At 46.7% G+C, this 21,915-nt stretch overlaps 1 protein-coding gene across 1 annotated transcript in view; it reads left to right on the top strand.

Annotated features, from left to right (window-relative positions):
- LOC144800615 (vitamin D3 hydroxylase-associated protein-like) overlaps positions 1-21,915 on the top strand; it is a 465,511-nt gene that overhangs the window by 197,988 nt on the left and 245,608 nt on the right. The window contains exon 3 of the mRNA XM_078671693.1: positions 5,719-5,862. Coding sequence (XP_078527819.1) covers positions 5,719-5,862 — 144 coding nt within the window. The remainder of the gene's footprint in view (positions 1-5,718; positions 5,863-21,915) is intronic.

Genomic DNA, 21,915 nt, shown 5'->3' with positions numbered 1-21,915 from the left:
GGGAATTGTCCGAGAGAATGGAGCTGAGGAGCGAAGCTGCGCTCGGGGGAGCAGCATGAGTTCTGGACCTGTCCAGAGCAGCGGATAGTGTTACATTAAAATCTCCCCCCCAAAGGAGTGCTGCAGAGCCAAATGAGGAGATGTGGTGCCAGACTTGTGCAAACAAGTCTGGGTCATCACAGTTTGGGCCACATAAAGCAGCAAGCGTCACAGGTTGGGCCCGTAGGGTGCCATGAAGGATCAAAAGGCGACCCGCATGATCAGTGTGCACTTAAGAGGTCTGTCATGGGGGCCATTTGCGTAATAAAATGGAAACCCCCTGGGAATAGTTGGAATACAAGGAGGAGTGAATTTCACCCCAATGTCTGGAAAGGAGTCTGGAGGAGGTGGCCGGTATAGGTAAGTCTCTTGTGAAAAAGCAAATGTCCACCATGTGCCAAATGAGGTGGGCGTGGACTGGCCGTGCCTTACGGTGGTCATTCAGCCCACGGACATTCCATGTCCAGAGTGTAGTATCAGTCATGATGCTTTGTCATGCGGTAGAGAAGTGAAGATGGTGTAAAAGAGAACAGAGTCTGTGTGTAAATGCCACGCACGGTGCAAAGAACGACAAGAAAATGTGGTGGTGTAATAGCAATGGAATCGCATTGAGATAGTGCAATAGAAAATACAACAAATGCTCATAAGGAGGCAACAAAACAAACAAAACAATCCCCCAACAGGAAAATGGACCAAGGAGGGGAAAGACCAGAACATGAAAGGGCCGGGTAGACAAGCCGGTAGTGATGGGAACAGCATTGTCTCGTTCGGAGGTCGCACAGCACTGGCCTCCATCGCCCAACTGCCCGAACCACCCCCAAACAAAAAAAACAACAAAAAAAACCCACTAACCCTGCTCCCACAACAACCCCACAATCAGGCTGAGGTACCACCCCTACCAACCCCAGGGACCCACAACTGGGAAGGGAAGAGTCTGTGTCCAAGATGGGAATTATCCTGTGTGGGCATGGCAACGCTCAGCGTACACCCTGCCAGAAAGACAGGGTGGCCAAGCCATCTGTAGTGGCAGACACCAGGGAGTAAACAGCAGGAGGTATAAAACACCTTGCCAACAGCAAAAGAGTTAAAACAGATGGGCCTGAGAAACAACGTTGAGTCAATAGTCACCATTCAAACTGAGAGGTTGAGGAACAAAAGGTCCAAAGGAAAACCCCCAAACAAACATGGCAATCCATCTGGTCAGTCGTTATCACTAAGGTTATCTGCAGCAGCAGCCTGTGGGTTGGAGGGTGAAGAGCGGTGTGACCTGTCCAGTTTTTTAGCAAATGCCAGCGCCTCCCTGTGCTCTGAAAAAGTGAAAGTCTTGGAACCTTGCTTGACACGCCGCTTGGCGGGATATGCCAGTGGGTAGAAGATCTTGTGCTTCTGGCGGAGTTGTTTCGCCGGCAGGAACTCGTGGCGGGCCGCCTGTACCGCCGTTGTATAGTCAGGATAGAATGACCTGGAGTTACCCTGGTGGCGGATTTCCCCCTTCTCTCTGGCCATCCGCAGGACGGCTTCACGGTCCCTGAAGTTCAAACTTTTTGCTATGATGGGGCGGGCCGGAAGGCCAGGGCCCGGGTGAGGGCCGAGAGAGCAGTGGGCCCACTCGACAATGAAGACTAGGGAGAGGATGTCACCAAAGAGCTTGTGGACCAGCTGTTCTACATAGTCCTCCATGCGGGAGATATTGGTTGATTCAGGCACTCCCGTGATGCGGAGGTTGCTCCTGCGGGAGCGTGCCTCCAAATCCTCGTTCTTGTTCCGGATGAGATCAAGTATTTTGTCCATCTGTAACAATTTCTGATGATCCTGGGTGGCGGCATCCTCTGTGTCCGATACCCTGGTCTCTACAGGAAGGAGGCGGGCATCATGTGAATCGACTCGGGCTTTCACTGTGTCAAGGCGAGCCGACGGCTGATCCAGCTGAGCTGCGATGTTGGCGACAGTGGACTTAACATCCAGAATTATGGCCTTTAAGTCATGCTCACGAGTGGAAGCCATGTCGGAAGGAGCCGGGGGGTCCCCTCTGTCAGCGCCCGCGCCCTCCTGATGCGTCTGGCGGCGTTGATCAAAGGTGATTTTGGCCTTCTTGGGGTCAGTCCTCCCCATGTCTGGAGGAACAGTATAGCAGCAATGTAGAGGAGGCTGAGATGGGAGGTGAGCGCTGCATTCGATAGAGGTGGAGCAGCTCTGGAAAGAGCAGAGGAGCAGGATCAGCCGTTGATGGAAACTATTAGCAAAGCAGTGTGCAACTAGGTCGGTTGTGACGCACCGCGGAGGCTCACGGCGACAAACCCAACTCCAGGCGGTCGAAACAGGTGAGGAGCGGGCCCACCAGCACTGGAGGGAAGTTGTGGAGACTGGCAAATGGCAGGGGGCTGGACCGCAGAGCAGCCAAGTGATCTGCAGGACGCCTGGGAGGCTGACCGTGCCGCAACGTCGTTCCAACCAAGGAGCGGTCAGGCGATTGCAGGGCCAAGGTGAGCAAAGGTGCAACCGGCACAGGAAGAAGGCTTCCTCAATTTAGCGCCCAGGTGGGGGGACCCCATGGGAGTAGGCAGGTCTAGGCCAGAGGAGTGATGGACCACGGGCACAACAGGTGCCGGGCGCCATCGAGAGCACGGCCCTGCAGTGGGTGGAGGGCCAGCACCAACAGCGAGCCAGAACATAGGAGCCAAGCAAGGGTGAGGAGGCCAGGAGTTCCCAAGCGCTGGCTACGTCCGGCCCGACCCCAGCGGGGGGCGGCAAGCGGTGAGTGTTGCCGGTGGTGCTCAGAAGCGGTGGCAAGTGGTGGATGACGTGCAAGGCGGGCATCTCACACACTGGAGAGAAGGAGAATGGGTGCCCCTGAGGTGCGATGGATGAGTCGTCGCAGCAGGCCGGAGAAGGAAGGGCAGTGCAGCCGTCGCAGCAGGATGACCCAGGGAGCCGGCAGGCCGCAGCAGAAAGGGGGCAGCTCATACTGGGGAGCCAAGGGGTCGCCCAGCCCGATGGAGGGAGGCCTAAGCAGCGGGCGCCGGAGAGAAGAGCGAGGCGCCCGCGAAGGAGCAGACCAGGTCGGGCGGTACGACCCGTGAGCCCCCAACCCACGTACCGGATGAAGTTTATCAGTGACAACGGCTGGATGCAGGAGGCAGGTCCGGTGGCCTGGAGGGAGCCCGCACTCAGACCCGGGATGGCCGTTACGGCTGCGCCAGCAGCGGGCCCAGGCTCAGGACACATGCTGCGGTGAATCTTAGCCCAGCAGCGTAGCAGGGAGACAGGAGTACAACAGAAAAGGGGGGGCCAATCGGCCCCCACGCATGCATGGCGGGGCCCGGCCCCTCCCATATCTCCCCATTCCCTTCGTGGTGGCTTGCCCCCGCCCCTGCCCCGGAAGTCGTTGGGCACTTCCGGGCCGGGGGGGCGGGGCCGCGGCTGCGAAGGGGTTAAGAGCCTGGGGAGCGCGGGAAGCGGCCTCTTTTTGCCCGCGCTTCCCAGGCTCGCTCCTCGCCCCACCGTGGGGCAGTTTAAATTTCCCACCCTCCATCCCCTTGGTTAGCAGAATTTGGGTAAGGACACTGGTAGGTATATTGTGTAGCGATATGCAAGATCATAGGAATACAATGCCTTTTCTTCCTTAGGCCTTTTTTCCCGTTTACAGGCAAATGTACATATGTATATGTTTTGGGTGCTTTGCTGTGGTTTTAACTAAATTTCCTTAGGCCTTTTTTTTCCATCTTAGAATAGCAATGTCGTATTTATTATGTGGGTCTGGCGGTAAGGTCATAATCGGTGAGCAGCAATTTAAGGTCCTTAGAGGGGGGCGGTCCCATTCACGAAAGGGGCCGCCCAGCGGGAGGGGCCACTGGTCTCTCCCAGAACTTCAGGGGCAGGATATCCATCGCTTAGAAGGGTGCGGGGGAGGGAGTCTACGCTTTCCTCAGGCTGGTAGCCACCCCTCACATACACTATGACGTCATCAAGGTGCGCGAGTGTACGGGCCCTCCTGTTATGGTTAAATGGAGTTCATGGAGCGCACGTGGGTGAAACGTGCCCTGGGTTGCGCGCGCACGTGGGTGAAACGTGCCCTGGGTTGCGCATGCGCATCTCGAACGTGAGAGCGTAGCTGTAAAAGGATCTGACACCGGTTAGCGACCTTGCCGTACGACTTAATTATTAGAATGCACAGTTATTTTTCAGGATGTTAGATTCGGTTAGGAACCACGATGTACTAGATACTTGTTAAGGTTAGCCCATCATACCATATCAAAATGGATGTTAATCTAATGTTCTGAAGTGTGCATTTAATAATTGTATAAAGGTTTTATTTTATTAAAAGTTTTTAATTTTGTTTCATATTTTTTATAAATACGGCCAGGGGGTCCCTGACCCCCTGCCTTCCAAAGACTTATGTGTTGACTGGTTGAATTAAGTAATGTAGTCTGTGTATTAAGGCGGGGGGTGGCCGGTAGTCCCAGACCATGCAAACTGCGTCCCAGGAGTAGGTGAGTGGCAGTGGCACGGTGTGGAGCGGCGATGTGCGCTGTGTCCGCAGGATATTTCACGGATATTAGGCTTGGCCGGCAGAGCTCACTCAGAGTGCGGACATCTTGCAGCCGGCCAAGCCACGCCCCCAATAATGACATCTTAATCACTGTTAACCATTAATGATCTAAACCCTGAATATTCGATCGAGATGTGTTCTGGGAAACTAAATATTGCAGTGCTACTCTCTTGCACTATCCCTGCTTATGGGTACTATCTCTCCTTCTCGGTGACACACTAACATCCGTACACCATAAAGCGTCCACCCCATGAGGTCAGGAATGCTACCCATAGCTGTCGGCTAGCTCAGATGGCTGCTGATAACTAACCAGTAGCTGCAGGGCTCAGCTGCACCTCCGTACAAGACAGAGACTGAAACATAAGGGCAACTCTGTTGCACCCTCTTAAGCATTTTTGTGCAAAAGCAGCTTAAGACATTTAACTGAGCTGTAACTTAACTCCTAAGAACCTTTGAGTGATCTGCTCTTGACCCTGTGCCCTAATAAAATGGGGATGGTCATAGCAATAGGAAAGTGTAGTGTCTCATGGTTAAAGTGCAATTTATGACTATGCTCTATAACTTACCAATTGGAATGTGTAGTACTTATATGAAATGAAAAATACTTTTTTCATAAAGATGAGCACAGGGCTGAACACTACGTTGTTGTGTCTGTTGTTTGACTAAGTTCTGAGGTCTTGTCTTCTACTCAACCTTCCTGTGAAGCCTGTGACTGTTCGACCTCGCTACTCTGAGAGTCAAGTGCAGAAAGGGTGTCCCCGTTTGTAGAACCAAGGCCAGTGCCAAGGACACCAGTGGCAAATGACCTCAACAACAACTGTTGGGGATAAGTAGCCTTTGTCTGCCTTGTGGTGCTCTGAACAAACAAGGTTCAACACCTCCTCCCCAAACCTCTCCATCGCCTCTTGCTCCTCTGAATGAAACAATTCATGATGGGAGGAACTTTTAATGGGGATGTAGGGCAATGAGGAAAGACTTGGACTCAGTGCAATGTAGATTATCAATCGGTAAGTAATTAGCGCATAACCCTTTGGTTGTGGGACTTCTTGCCTGTGTGTATTATTAAGAATGGTAAAGGTGTGTTGATGGACTTGTTGTGTAACATACTGATGAAACTTTTTCTTTTTAAGGCCCTCGAAGTGCACAAGGATGTGAACTGCTTGACCAATTTCCTTCCAGAGTGCGAGGCCCAGCTTCAGGATGCGAAGAAACAGGACAACAAAGGGCTTCTCTATGGTGTTCCAATCAGCCTCAAAGACAATTTTAACTACAAGGTACAATCATGGAATAATAAACTGTTTTCACAGAAATTCTTTTATTGCATCCTTTAATTATAACGTTGCAAATTGATAATGTGGCACCGAATATCAGGTTGGGTTTTATACATTCGTAAAAGCCCTTTTTGCGTTTGCAAACTGCCTGATTCTGCCCTTTGGGCCGTTTGCGACTGCAAAAAGGCTTCGCACGTCTAGCTGTTTGTCTCGGTTTGACACACAAGTCCTAATTAATCTCATGATGGGTGATGCTGTCCGTGGAATAGGTAACACGCCTTTCTAGATCTTCTTCACAGAAAATGAGCCAATTGGCGATATCTACCAGCAACAGGACTCTGTTGTGCAAAGTCTGCTCTCAAAGTTTCAAAACACTTGAGCATGTCACCTGTAGTCAGTTGATCCAGGTTGATGATTGCTAGTTTTCTTTGTGCTGGCCTTTAAATAAATAGAGTGGCCTGCAGGACAGGCTTGACAAATGCCAGGGGTAGCATTTTGTGTGTATGGAGAAGTCCGAGGTCCTTGACGTCATCTATGGCCACACATTCTAGCAGAACCCAGATTGTTGGAGTTTTCATACCAGGTAGGAAGTGGATCAATTGTGAGTGTCTGTGCAAATTAATAATTGTGTATGTGAGTCATTTGTAATCCACCGGCTGTTGTGTGTTAGTGAGTGTGAAGTTTTGGAACTCAGACTGGGATGTGCCACTTCATGCAAATTATTTGATTCCATTGTCAGTAGAGGCTAGTACCGTGGGTCATGTTTGTAGGGGGAAGCATGGCAATTACATAAGTATAATAAGACACTACTGTAATTTTTACGCAAATACAATAAGAAGAGGTGGGCCCATCGTGCAATGTCATTTTGGGCCTCGAAGATCACTAAACTTAAATTATTCTCAACAATCTGTTCCAGAGCTATATTTAGCAGCATTTCCAGATATTTGGGATCTTTGGGTATTCAGGCCATGGGATGTTCTCTTATACTGGCTTTGAAATGAAAACAAGTTTATAAAGCACTCGAATGCCCTTGGGCGTCTTAGTGCTGGTAACACAGCAGAGGGATAGTTACGCCAACTAAATTTGAAGCTATAAGTTAAAAACCCAGGTCTTAAGATTCATCCTAAAAACTAACAGGGAGGAGCAGGTCTTTAAATTGAGGTGTAGGGCATTCCACCATTTGGTTGCGCCATAAACAAAATTCCTACCACCCCAACAAATTCTTCTAAACTTGGGCACTTTAAGGTTGGCTGTAAAGGGAAGCCTGGAAATAAGGCAATAATTGTTAGCATCTAAATGGTCCAATTGGGGTTTCTTTAGCAGTGGGAGCACTGAAGCAACTTTCATATTTGATGGAAAGGAACCCTGCCTAAACATTACATTAATAATTGGAGTTAAAACACTCGCTATAGTTCCAGAAACTTGGTGTTGGATATCTCTAGGACAGGGATCCGATGGAGCCCCCAAACGGGTGTTGAGAAGTAATTCATGCACTTGTTCCATCAATAATAGTCCACAAGAGAATGCTTTTTCAGCAGTGAACGATCTTTGAGTGCCTCCGCGGTGCTGTCTCAGGTTTGCTATTGTAGGTGGACCAATATTTTCTGTGATTCCGCAACCAGTGACCTGTGACAAATCCAACCTGTGAGCTTTGAAATAGCAAGGGTCTTTGTATTACTTGTTCTAGCAGCCACCTTTGATATGGTCGCACATAAAATCTTGATCACCAGGCTGGCAGTAGTTACTATCAAAGGCACCGCTCTAGGGTGGTGTCATTTTTACTTCGAGAACTCATCATCTCCTCCTTTTCATTTGGAGTTCAGAACTATTGGCCAAGGGCAGTGGCGGCTGGTGAACTTTGAAGATGGTGAACTTTGAAGTTGGTGAGACAGAAGTCATAAGCTTAAATTTACCTGAATGACTGAGCACAATTGCACCAAGAGGGTTTGGAAGGGATGAAATACGTTGCAAGAGTTGCTGAGTACATCTTTTATAGATCAACCAGGCTCTCTCCCTTGCCAATATATACAAAGGTAAGCATGACAGTTGCCTAGAGTATAGTCCCTTAGAGTAAGACACCATGGAGATAATTGTCCCTGAGAAACCCATGACTGTTTCTGAGTCACCCTAGTAAATTTGACTGAGACACTCCAAAATCTCTTATAGAGACCCACCCGTAATGAGTGCACGTGACACAGAGGATTGTGCCTGAATCTGAAAGTATAACTTCCAGAGGACTGTGCCTGACAATGAGACATCCAGAAGACAAATGTTCCTGAACTACCAAGGACTGCTTTCACAGAACGCTGGTGCCTGGGTTTGAGGCACTCTGAAGACTCAGAATGGGGCAACTATTAAGACTATGCCTGAGACACCATGGTAGTTGTGCCCAAGATTCCATGAAACTTAGACTAAGGCATGAGACACCTGCAGTTCTGTCCCTGGGATCGAGAGATCTGAAGGAAAAGTCAACAAAGGTTTCCAAGACACCATGGTGATTGTGCCCAAGACATCCTGACGACTCCGATTGAGAAACCCATAACGATTGTCTCGTAGTGTGAGACACTCGGAGGGCTGTGTCTGAGAGATATGGAGAACTTTGCACGGAAGCGATACATCCAACAGATGACCTTACCTGAGACATCAAGCACTGTTTCCAAGACAACCTGGTGACGTTGTCTTCTGAATGTCTGGGATACAGTTTCTGTACTATTCGGAGTACTCTGGTTGTCCCATACAGTGTCTGAGAGTTAGACCAGCTGAGAAGGAGTGCCCGGCTAGGAGTGAGTTATCCTCAAGAACAGTCCTCCATATGACTGCGCTTGGAATACTTTGTACTGTTTTTTGAGATACCCTGGTGAATATGACCGACACATCCCTAGTACTCAGACTGAGACACAGATACCGGCGTTGCACGAGTCTGATACTTGCAGAGTCTGTACAGAGCAGACTTATGGAGTGAACCCATCAGTAACATGCAAAAACATATCTTCTTCCACAAAAATATTAAAGGTTTATGGGTTAGGTCAGGGGAAAACAAAAAAAGATGAACTCCTAATAAATCCAGAATACTTTTTATGTTCCAAAAGTTTTATTGAATTTTTTAGTCAATAGGAGAAGGAAAGCATTCTACATTCGTAACGTATCAAAATGTTTGCTTATAGAGGCAAGCAGAAATTAATTACAATCACATAATCATCAAATCCCCCTACTAGAAATTAAGTGGCATGGCAGATTCTGAAAGAACTTTACATACAGATCATGTCCCATGTGTCAAATCCTGGGCATTAAATTAGTGTACAGAGTCTTTCTGCCTCCCAGAGGGGCATAGATTGAATCACTTTATTATGCCATCCCAACCTATTGGCCACTTGGTGCCAGAGATTAATAGTGTGTTGTGCCCTTCAGATGTTGTTGTTTAGGGTTTGATGTTTAGGGCGTATCTATACCCTCTGGGGCCCATTGCAGTCTATCCATCTGGTATGGCTGTTTATTGCATGATCAGTGTACCCACTGGTTGACCACTACCAGTTGGCCATCCCAATAATACATTTTAGATATCAGGTAATGCTATCCTCCATAGTACCATCCTTTCATGAGTGACTTTATTGCTATACGCGGGGGCTTCCCGTCCCACAGCAGGGTTCTAATCTCACTCTCTATGGTGGTAAAATATGTTTCAGGAAACTGGAATGGTGTGTTTTGCAGGATGTATATGAATCGTGGCAATGCCATCTTTTTAAAAAGGGCTGTTCGGCTAAGCAGGGACAGTGGCATTGATCTCTAGTGCAGTGTGTCGCTTTGCAATCATGTTAGGGGGCATAGCAGATTGCCACAACCGAACAAGACCTCTTCTATAAACACAAAGATATCCCAAGTATCGGAAGCCATCTTTACTACTGCAACTGCCAATCCGGGGGCAGCTTTGAAGTGGAGTCCTGAAGAATAAATAGTATGGATTTGAACCAGTTAATAGGATAACTGGAGTATTTTCAGACGTTTGTGAAGGTTTGCAGAATACTACTTATGGAGGAGTCCGGCAACACCACATATAGTAGTTTATCGTCCACGTATAAGGAGATTTTATCCTCCCATCCCTCGGTTCAGTGCAGCCCTCAGATCAGTGGATCTCCTCTTATCCAAGTCGCCAGAGGTTTTAGCATTAAGGCAAAGATCATTGGCGATAAGGGACAGCCATTTTGTGTCCCTTCTCTGAAAAACATCGGAGAAGTATGGCCATTCACCCCTCCTTGTGCAAGCGATTCCGCGTATAAGCAGGCAGAGCCATACCATGTATTGGGGGCCAATCCCAATTCGATCCAAGACTGCAACGAGATAAGGCTACTCGATGGTGTCAAATGCCATGCGGTCATATCACTGCATCCTTCTTGATTGTCCTAGTTCTTCCCAACACTCCCCGAAGGCGGCGCAGGTTAATTTCTGTGTTTCCCTCTGGCATAAAGCCAGATTGGTCCACATGGACGAGTTTAGTGATAATGGGTATGAGTCTAGTTGCCAGCATTTTAACCTCCACATTAAGCAATGAGATTGATCAATTGGAACTGCAGAGTTCAGCTCATTTGCCCTATTTGTATATTACTGTTATGGAGGCCAATCTCTGATCTTTAGGTAGGACTCCCTTATGTCTTCTGTCTTTATACATTTGCCACAGATGGGGTGCAATTTTCGAGCCCCATTGCTTTCACGGATTGTATACTGCATATCACAGCAATTATTTCATCATCTGTAATGTAGCAATTAAGTAAGGCTTTATCTTCAGGGTGAGGGTAGGGAGAGGAATTTCGGTCAGTAATTCTCTAGAATCGTTGATTGTGGTGGACATCGTGGGTGAGTATAGGTGTGTGAAGTGTGTTGCGAACCCCTCCACTATCTCATGTGGATTTCTCAATGGTCTGTCCTAATTAAGGCCACCCATCTGTCCGCCCGCTCGGGCCTATCAAACCATGCCAATAGTTTTCTGGCTTTATCTCCTGTCTCATAGTTTGTTTTGCATCTCCACATGTCTGCTTTGGCTGCCTCCATCACTAAGTTTCTGTTTTCTTGCCACTTTATGGCCAGGGTGTGTCTAGCAGTCTCATTATCTGATTTGACGTCTGTGCTTCCCTATGTAGTATACAATTTTCTAGCTCTGTCACTACCGCCTTCTTGTCCTTCTTATGGCCCACAGTTAGCGAGACTGCCTATCCTTCAATTACAGTTTTAAATGCTTCCCAGAGAATCTGTGGGGACTCAACAGAACCCTCTTTTTCCTTGAAGTATCACTTTGTAGTCTGAGTCTAGCCCTTTTGTATGTGGGGAAGTTTTAAATAGGTACTTGGTCTGCTAGTGTTAGGATATAGTCTATTCGTGACTGACTCTTGTGTGCCCCTGAGTGGAATATGAACTGCGATGTGTGTGGATTGTGCATTCTCCCGACATCTGCCGTCCCAACGCCATTAGGAAGCCTGCAAGACCAGAGCCTGCATCTGAGTGGCATCTCAGGGGATTTCGGTCCTTCTGTCATCATAGTGTCATATTCAGGTCTCCTCCTAATAGAAGATCACCGTCTGGTAGTTCAAGGATTAGTTTGCTCAGGTCTGGCAGGGCTATCTTCTGTAGTGCTGGCAGGATGTAGACATATAGGATATTAAATGGTCTCTCCTCTCCCATGTGACCGCTTTTGCTGCATATCTACCGTATGGATCTGTCCAGGACCACCCTACGATAAAGGGGAAGCATCTGCGCAGGAGTATTCCCATCCCTCTGGATTCTGAAGTGAACCCTGCATGGCAACTAATGTGTATCCCCATCTATTCAATGCTCTACAGGTGTTACCTACGAGGTGGGTCTCTTGTAGGAGGGTTACGTCTGGGGTGTGCCATTTGATAATTGGATCACATCCCTCTCTTCCGTTTGTCTCCTAGCCCATTAACATCCCAGGAGAGCAATCGGATGGATGATTCCATAGTGTTTGGTGCCATAGGAGGTGTGGCTTTGCTTGCCAATCCCCACCCTTTCAGTGGTAAAATAGTGATAGAAGATATATTGTTGATTTTCTCTTTTGTCCTGTCACATTGGAGTAGTTCACTGTTGCAGTGTGTCATATAGTCGGGGTTGTATGTGTTGTGTCATTGCTACTGATAAAACGTACCCCTCTTCCCTCTCCAACTTCTGCCAGAAATGCAGAGTGTGCTTCTGTTTGTAACTTGATAACCCCATCCCCCCCACCATGCCTCCCTGCACGACAGTTTGTGAGCTACCCCCCTCCCAACATTGCAGCACGTCTGTCATCCCACCCCAACCGAACTAAGGGGACTAGGTCTCCCAAAACCCTCCACCCCTTGTTCAATAACTGTATCGACAGTGCCAGTTTCATATGTGCAATTAATTGGTGTAATAACCTGATAATTGACTCGTAATAAACGAGTTTCTTTTGTCTGTGTCTACTCTTATCAAAAGGTACTCTTTACAGTATTCATTCAGATCTAGTTTGCCCGCCTGTGCAATGTCCCTTGTTTGGTTACTTTGTTGTGGTGATCTGTATGATTGGGTTCCCATATCCAACTGGTTGTGTGGCAACTTCACTTGCTATTCATCTTTGTTGGTTTCTGTATCCACATGGGTGTTATTCTCCAGATGAGTCCGTACATTCTTGCCATTTCCCAAGATGTCTTGCCCTTTTCCCGAAGGGGCTTAAGTTTCCAACTGTCCGCAGGGGCGTAGGAAGGGGGGTGCGGGCCGCCCCGGGTGTCATCACTGAGGGGGCTGACAAAATGACAAAAATATGTGTTTTAAACACATATTTTGGCCATTTTGCCACCCCCTCAGTGATGACACTTGTCATGACAAGAAATTTTCCGCACCGGGTACCACCTGACCTTGCTACCCCACTGAGTTTCCACCAGCCATTCCCATGTCTCTTCAAGTTTGGAGAACAACCAGGTATTTCCCTCTGCTTCCACTCTTATCTTAGCTGGGAAAAGCATGGCATATTTGAGTTCTTTGTCTCAGAGGGCTTTTTGGACGTCGAGAAAGTTGCGCCTTTGTATTTGTATGTTAATAGTGAAATCTGGGAAGAATGTGATTTTGTTTTTTTCATAGGGAACAGGCGGGGCGTTGCGTGTGGTCTCTAGTATGACGTCTAATTCATTTTTTAATTTATTTTGAAAGTTTTATAGAGCGCGAACAAGACCCTTGCAGGCATTAGAGCGCTTTACAGGAATTTTGGCTACTTATACAACAAAGAGGGTACTTATACAACAAATAAAGCATGTAGATCAGGTATACATAACATCTTGTGCAACAAAGCAAAGAGGGTGTCATCGCATAAAGTCTTGTTGAGTCAGTGCAATGGCAACTATAATATCCAGATTGTCAAGTGAACCCTTGTAATAGAGAGAGTACTGGTGAGGGTAAGAAAGATCTTCTGAGTTTCCTTAGAATATGATCAGGTGAATTTTGCCATGAGGCTCGATTTTACTTTCTTTTTTAATGATGCAGTGGAGGAATTAAGTCTGGTTTCTAGAGGTAGTGCATTCCATATCCTAGGGGCCATCCTGAGAAGAATGGTTTATGTTTTTTTCTTGTTGAATCTTTGTGGTTTCAGTAGAAGGTTTTCTGCACTTCTAGTGGATCGTATACCACCGGAGAATGACAGTTTCTGTGTGAGATATCTGGGTGCATTGTGATGTATGGCCTTATTCATCATGCATGCAATTTTCAGGTGAATTCTGCTTTCAAATGGTAGCCAGTTCAAGGATTTTAGATCTGGGGAGATGAGGGACCTTCTTTTCGAGCCCATGATGAGTCTCGCTGCTGCATTAATGGAGGCTCTTAGAGGTGCTGTTGTTGCTTTAGGAAGGCGGAAGAGAGAGGCAATTCCATAATCCACCCAAGGGATAACAAGAGATTGAACTGCCATCTTGAAGTCATTGGCGGGCAAGAAGGGTTTCAGCTTTCTCTGTGTATTTATCTGGAAGTTTGCTCCCTTAGTTGTGTTGCTAATGTGTTTCTGCATATTGAGTTTGCAGTTGAGGGTTATACCTAATGATTTCGCTGAGTCCACCAAGGTTGGTTGAACGTTGAATGTAGTAAAATGTTTGAGCCAGTCATGAATGATGGGGACTTCGGCGAGTGGGGCGATTAGGAGGAATTCAGTTTTTAGAGCGTTCAATGTGAGATGGTTCTCTGCCAACCATGTCTGGGTGTTCCCAAGTATTGAGTTGAGCAATTGAATGTCTTCCGGGGAGTGTATCTTAAGGTATAGTTGGGTATCGTCTGCGTACATGTGATATTGCACTTTAGACGATTGCAAAAGTTCTGTGAGTGGTTCCATGAATAAATTAAACAAAGTCGGGGATAGCGAGGACCCTTGCGGTACTCACAACGTTACTGGAACTGGTTTGGACAGGGTGTTGTTGACCTTGTATTTTTAAGTCCGGTTTTGAAGAAACCAGTTAAGCACTGCCCCGATAGCCCGATTCTGTGGTTCAGCAGATCTATCAAGGTCTCGTGTTTGACCGTATCAAAGGCTGAGGAGAGATCTAGTAGGATGAGTAGGCATGTACCGTTCTGATCAAGTATTTGAAGCGCATCATCAATTATGTGTGTCATAGCTGATTCAATGCCATGGCCTGCTCGGAATCCTGATTGGTGTCGAAGTGATCAATGTGATTTGTCAATTGGTGGTGTACACATTTTCCAACAATTTGGCCAAAGTAGGAATGTTATAAATAGGGCGATAGTTGTTTAAGTCCTTAGGGTCAGCTGTGGGTTTCTTTAGGATGGGTGATACCTGTCCTACTTTAAGGGTGTCCGGGATGCAACCTTGTTGAAGTGAACTATTAATGATTTTGGTCCAGGGTGGCAGAAGCAATGGGGTCCAGTCTTTAACAGCGTTTGCGGGGAGAGGATCGGTGAGGTGATTGGCAGGCTTCAGGGTACTGAGGATTTTGCCAATAACTTCTTCAATGTAAGTGTTAAAGGAAGACCAAGCTGTGTTGTTTTTTAGGTCAAACTTTGCACTGGTTTGGTGTGACGAACTTGGGAGCAGCGGGGATGTTTTGATGTGTGGACTGGCGTGTGAGTTCAAGTCATTGAGGAGATCTTTCTTAATAATGTCAGTCTTTAGTTTAAAGAAGGTGGAGAATTATTCGCATGTGGGTTGTGGACGGGCTGTGTCTTGTGGTCGATGAGGTTCATCCTTTGATTAAGTATTGATGAATTCAAACAGTTTTTTGGGACGGTTTCTTGCTTGGTCTAGTTGGTGGCTGAAGAAGTCTGCTTTTGTGTGCTTGATCTTTCTATAATATGCATTTCTCTTTTTTCTTAATGTTTTGAGGTGCTTAGCAGATGGTACTGATCTCCAGTTGCATTCCGAGGTTCTAAGAGAACGTCTATCTTCGTTAAGTAGACCATTATGCCATGGTTTAGAGTCTTTTGTGGAAACTCTCTTTAGTTGAAGGGGAGCAACCTCATTAATTATCAAGTTCATAGCTTTGAGGTAGTGGTTGGTGAGATCATGCATGTTGGATGATCCATCAGGGGGCAGAAGTAGATTGTAACTGGAGGGAGGTAATGTGTTTGGGTTGAGATTTTTCAAGTCTCTTTTCAATACCTTTGGTTTTGTGGATTGAACCAAATTAAGTTTCAATGATTCATTGATAAAGAAAGTGAAGATACGGTGGTCTGACCAATGACAGGGTTGGATCGACTCAAGCTGAATGGTGTCATTTTTGGAGATTATTAAATCCAAGATTGAGCCATTATTGTGTGTAGGGCTGTTGCAGATTTGGGTGACGTCTAGCGTGCAGAGGAAGTTTTTGAGACTTTTGACCACTGAGTTGTGGTCGTTCCAGTGGAGATTGAAGTCGCCAAGGAATATTTCGGTGTTTTGTTGTCCAGTGTTCGTTGTGACCATGTCCTTGAGGTGTTCGATGAAGATGAGGTTGTCATCAAGTGGATGATAGATAGTGTGTAGAGAGCATAATGGGTTGCCGTTGCTGTTGATGTCGAGGCATATGTATTCGCACAAGGGGAATATAGTGGATATGGATCTGTTTACGACGATGTTGCTACGGTGTATACATGCGATTCCTCCGCCAGTCTTATCACTCCTGTCCAATCTGATGATGTCATAATTTGGGGGGACTAGAATGTCAAGGAGTGGTGAGGAGGATTCTGCTAGCCAGGTTTCGGTTAGCAATATCAGGTCCAGATCCTGTGCGATAATGAGGTCAGCTATATCGGCTGCGTGTCTAGAGGCCGATCTACAGTTCAGGAGTGTGCATTTAAGACAGGGTGTGATGCGGGAAGAAGTGGGATCCTGAGTGAGTGTGACTCTTCTAAGATTATTGTCGATGATTCCTCTATTGCTGTGTGTAGAGTATCTGTGAGGGTTGGGAGGATAGTAGGGATGGGCAAGTATGCGGGAGAGGTGGGGGTCGTAGGAGAAGGTTCGTAAGAGTGTAGAAGAGAGCGTAGACCGTTCTCCGAAAATGGGTTGAGGCTTTGCATTGGGCAGGTAGCAGAATTACGGAAGGGAGTTGATTTCCAGCAAGGTAAAATGTGAATGGGGTGCGAGGTAGGTGGGTAGGGAGCGTGCTTGATGTAGGAGTTCTTGCGGATCTGGTGCGCCATAGTTGTCTCAATATAATCTTTTTGCAGGCGTGTAGTTCCTCTTTGATTTGGTGGAGTGCGGACATAATCTCATCAAATCATTTAAGACTGGGGTAGGTGTCTGTGATTGTGGTGTGGGTGACTGAGCATTGGCCTGTTTAGGTGAGTGATCTGATGCGGGGAGGAGTAGAATTGGAGGCGGTGTTGCGGTGTCCTAATATGTGCCAACAAGTGGCCTGTGTGGGGTTGGCTGGCATGGGGGGAGTCCGTGTTAGGGACGAAGTTGTGAGGCAGGGATGAAGTAGGGGGAGAGATGATTGGGGAGGGGGTGGTGATAGAGGGGGGAGCAGCTATTGTAAACGGAGGCGGTCCAACTACTATTGTAGGTGCCTGAATCGTTTCAGTACTGGGATGGGGGGAGTGTTAGAAGTGTCCTTATGATGCAAGGCTGGGGTAGAGGGAGCAATGAGTATGGAGGGGGAGATGTTAGAGGGGCTAGCTCTGATGTCCCCTCTAACATCCGGCGGGGGTTCAGTTTCTATAAGGTGTTCGGATGTTGTCACAGTCGTACTGGATGGAGGTGGCGTGTGTGGGTTAGGTGAGGTGAGGTGAGGAGGGGTGTATTGGTGGGAGGGGAAGTGAGGGTGGAAGCAGCATCTGGATACGATATTAGTGGTAACCGGGGAAGAGGGGGTTGGAGATGTGACATCTTGTATAATGGGGGTGGATCAGGCGCGGTGCGTCCCAGCCCGCAGCTCCCTCGGCGTCTTTGAACTTAAGTAAACTGAATCAGTTTCCTAGTGGAAGATATCGAGAATAAGGCTAGGAATGCTTCCCTCCATTGGGCTCTACATCAGGTGTGGAAAATGATATCGGTGGTTGTGATCCTATTGTGTAGTGAGATATAGGGATCAGCGAAGGGAGTTTCAGGGTGTGGTTTAATAAAATTGTACTTGAAGCGTTTAGCAGATTTCTTTTGAGAGTTTGGGGGATAAATGATATTGTATGTATGTATGCCTGTGAGTTCCATGTTATGCGCTGAAGAGTAGGTGAGGTGAAGGGGGTGCAAGAGTGTGAGAAAAGGGCGCAAGAGAGTATATGGGACTTAGATGGAGTCCGGTGCGAGGAGTTAGGGAGAGAGGGTGGGTAGAGGAAGGTGAAAATAGCAAGACTGCTGTGACTAATTTATTATGGGCTAAGGTAAGTATGTGTGTATGGGAGTCAAGAGGGAAGCGTGGGGTCCTATGTTGAGAGTATGGGAAGGAGGGTGGGAATGAGAGAGTGAGATTAACCACTGCGGTTGTTATTATATGATGTTGTGATGGATGTTTCCTGAGTGCGGGAGCTGGGTAGGTAGTGGGGTAAACAGAGAGCAATTGTAGCAAGAGTCTGGTGTGAGAGGAGGAAAAGGGCCCGAGTTAAAGACTCGGGCCAATATCACTCTCTGGGTTGGGGATGGGGTTGGGGTGAGGGCCTTGGCTTTGACCTTCCTTCTGGAATTCGGTAGGCTCCTTCATTTTTTTATTTATTTTGTATCGGTCATAGTGAAACACAGATAATGACAGGGTAGACTTAAAAGAAAATCGGCACAATTATGATTCACAAATTCATACATTCATTCGCAATGAATTTCAAAGATAAATTAATTAATAAACTGACCAAGATTAAATTATATTGCCATACAGGGATAGAAACATATGTAAAACCATTTCAGTATCTAATTATTCAATATTGACATAGTAAAAACTCCATCTAAAATTTTTCCGGATCCTTTCAAACTTTAACAGCGAAGAAGGGCCCCTTGCTTTAGCCAAACTGAGATGCACTTTGTATATCTGATGGATAAGGGAACACCATCCAGAATCTTTAGGAGCACTCCCCGAGATCCATGCCCTAGCAATACAGTCGGCCAGATGCCAGCATAATAAATTAAGATTAATTTCCGAGGGCCCCCTCAAACTCATACTTAATACCTGTCGTTTTCTCCTTAACAGATAAATGTACAGGCAAGCCCAGAGTTAGTGACATAAAATTCATCACCCCTTCCCAGAATATTTGTAAACATAGGCACAGTGCGAACATCAGCAACAGCTTGTTCTATCTGTCGAAGCAGTTGCTCCCCATTTTAAGATTACATCTGGGGTGTAATATAAAAGACACAACGTACGCCAAAGTTGTGACGTAGATTGACAGAGTTTACAGAGTGGTCCAGCAGATCTATGGCCATCTGAATTTCTCCAGCTGTTACCTCAGACAAAAAAGTCTACTCCATTTTGATGCTAAAAATGGAGTGTCTTCCATAGCACACTGCAGAAATGCTTGATGCATCGTACTTGTAGTAGGTTTAATACGAAGCTTAAAATAGTATGAAGATAGACGGTGGGCTCTTTCAATCAAGAAATAGTTCGATAGTCCACAAATTTGCAGGTGTTTCATGATCATGTCTTCTCCAAATAAGTCCGCAGCAGGTACCTCCACTCTCTCGAGCACGCCAAAAATACACATATTGTTCCTTCTTGATCTACCTTTATCGTCCTCCAGTTTAGTTTTGAGTACCTTAGTCGTAGTCTGTAGGTCTTTTACTTGTTGTTGAAGGAGCTTAGTATCCACATTTAGAGTTTGTGCTGTGTCTTCCACTTCCTGGACTCTGTCAGGTCAGCTCTAATGAGGGAGACCTCTGTGGAGACGGTGTCTATTCGCGTTTCCTGTGAAGTACAAATGTTATTGATAGCGGCTATGATATAGTGTAGAGTGAGTTCCTCTTTTTCCATAGCCGTTTGTGTAAGTGCTGGAGTCTCCTCCGTCGGGCCCCTTGCGCGTCCTGGTTTTTCTGCAGTGTGTATTTTTCCTGTTTTGTTTGATGTGAGCCACATCCTCCATTTCCACTCAACATGGTGTATTTTCAAGCATGGGCTGATTGCGAAATGGAGACCATTAAGGTAGTCCACTTGGGTACTCACTGCTGCCTGCCCTGGGGTAATCATCCACTGCGGCCTGTCGGTTTTCCCCAGGTGGAGTTCTTCACTTCCACTCCTATTTGTACAACTGAGGCAGTTCTTGCGGGTGTGGCGCAAAATGTATTGTAAAGCATTACGTTTCAGTTTAAACCCTGTGTGCCCCAGATCACAGAGCAGCCTTTAGGCGTGTAGTTTTATGCACCAGCACCCAACAGCACTGGCCAGCACTGGGATCGTCTCTGGGAGTTGAGCCTCGGCTGAAGGTATCGCAGGTTCTCCTCCAACTTAAGGGAACAGTTGTGCTACCTTCGGGGCATTTCAGCCACCTTTTTGCAGCCAGGATGTCCAGGGGGCTATTCAGTTCTGACCGGGATGGAGAGGAGGAGGCCCAGATCATCAGCAGCCCACTCTCCCTAATCAGGTATGACTGGAGTCTTTCTGGCCACTTGGTGCCACCAGGGCAGACTCTAGGGTGGTGTGATCGATGCCACAGCACTGGGTGCTGACTTGGGTTGGGGGTGTCATTTTTGAAAGTATATTACCATTTTAGAAGCACCTGCTGCAGTGTTCCTGCCCTCTAGAAATTTTCAGGCATCAATTAAATTGTCAGGATAACTCTGGTGATTAATCGTCTTCCTGGAAAGAGACTGGAGTTTTGTTTTGTGTAAATGTTGACTCATCCTAAGGTAGCACAGAGGGATAAAATACCTGCTGCTAAGAACGTGTACTATGCTTATAATAAAGTGCATATAATGTAAATAGGTCAGAAGGTTACTGCTTCTGTAAGAGAGTTCCTTTTGTAACTTGTTTATAAGTCAAAATACTAATATAGAACATTCAGCTATTATCTGTCATCAAAGAGCTGCATGCAAACTGCAAGGTATATGTTAGAGCTATATGTTTTTTGCCCAGTCTTTCATCATCCTAATCTTGAAAAAAGGGTTAATTTGGGTAGAAAACAATTCTTATTATTAAAGAGAAACCCTAACAATGATGTTACATTTTAAATTCTGAATTTGTGCTTTTCCAGAATGAGGACTCTTAAACTATATTGCCTATCAGTATCGCTGACATGTCACTCCTACTCTACACCTTGTAGTCCTGTTTGATGTAACATTTCCTATACACAGATCACTTTACATCACACACACATTGCACAGAGACAATCATATGTGTGTAAATCAGACACCATACACTGGTATAAGTGGTGCTATAAAACTAAATTAATCTAGGAGACCGTTGTAATGGAGACTTGAGGGGCAATGTTAAAAGGTGCTAGTGAGGGAATCAGTGGCAAAGGTGGTCATTGGGGGGAGCCAACAGACATTGTCGCACAGGGCACCACCAGTGTTAAAGCTAGCCCGAGTGCCACCATTGCACTCTCAGGACAGGCTGCCACCGCGCCGAAGGTGTATCAGGTCTCCGGCCAGCGGCAACTCGATTGTTAAATTGGGCCATGTGGGCCGAAAACTCTGCACTCACCTGCGGTGGCTCCGCAGCACCACCACCCCCTGGCTCACCGATGTCTCACTGCAGTGGGCTGCAGCAGGGAGGCGTCTTGGCTCATTTCATCGTCTAGGGCAGTGTTTCCCAAACTGTGGTCCACGGACCCCCAGGGGTCCTTGACACATTCCCAGGGGGTCCGCAGGCAGCAGTTTTAAAAACACTTCAAAGTTCCTTGCAGAATTAGCAGTTTTCGAGCAACAATAAAAGTGTCAAGATAACACCAGTGATTAATGTACCTGCTGGAGAGAGAGGAGAGTTTTGTCCAGTGGCAGCTTTAACTTATCTAATGTATCACAGAGGGTTAATATGCCTACTGCAAAGACCATGTACCATGCATTTAATTTCTTTTAAATTTCATGTGCATAAGTCAGTCGGTTACTTACTGCTTTTGTCAGTAACTTATTTTTCTTCCCAGATTGTCGTATCCTGGTGCATAATAAGGTCTTCATTTACTATTCTTTAAAAGCTAATACAATTCAATATGTAATGATAACTGTTGTAGACTGCACCATTGTTTCCCAAAAACTTTTGGGGGAGAGCATTCCAAAGACCCCTTTGTAGTGGCCAGGCTCATTCATTGCACTTGGTATGCACCGTATGGGGACTGGTCTGAAAACATTTTCTTGGGCTGCTTTTGGTTTCCAGGCTGGCCCTTCCTGGAGCAGGAGCCTTGTACTACAAAAGAAAACCAGCCATGTAAAAGTTTGTCACTGGGATGCAGCACTAATCTTCCCATTAAATTATTTCGTTTTTTGCAAATGCTTTCAATATAAAATGTTAAGAGGGATATTTACAACAGAAGTGGAGGAGCGTGTCGTTAGCTTCCTTGGCTTAATGACACAGTCCACCACTTCGGAAACGTAGGGCTGCACCATATTTACAAGAATATGGTGCACTCCTGCGTTTCCCCCTGCGCTGGCCCTACACTTAGCAGGGTAGCACCAATGCAGGCACCCTTGCACCATAGTGCAAGTGT

Source organism: Lissotriton helveticus, chromosome 1_2 (genome assembly GCF_964261635.1).
Source record: "Lissotriton helveticus chromosome 1_2, aLisHel1.1, whole genome shotgun sequence".
Classification (NCBI taxonomy): Eukaryota; Metazoa; Chordata; class Amphibia; order Caudata; family Salamandridae; genus Lissotriton; species Lissotriton helveticus.
The sequence above is the reverse complement of the archived record's forward strand: the minus strand, read 5'-3'. Positions and strand labels throughout refer to the sequence as shown.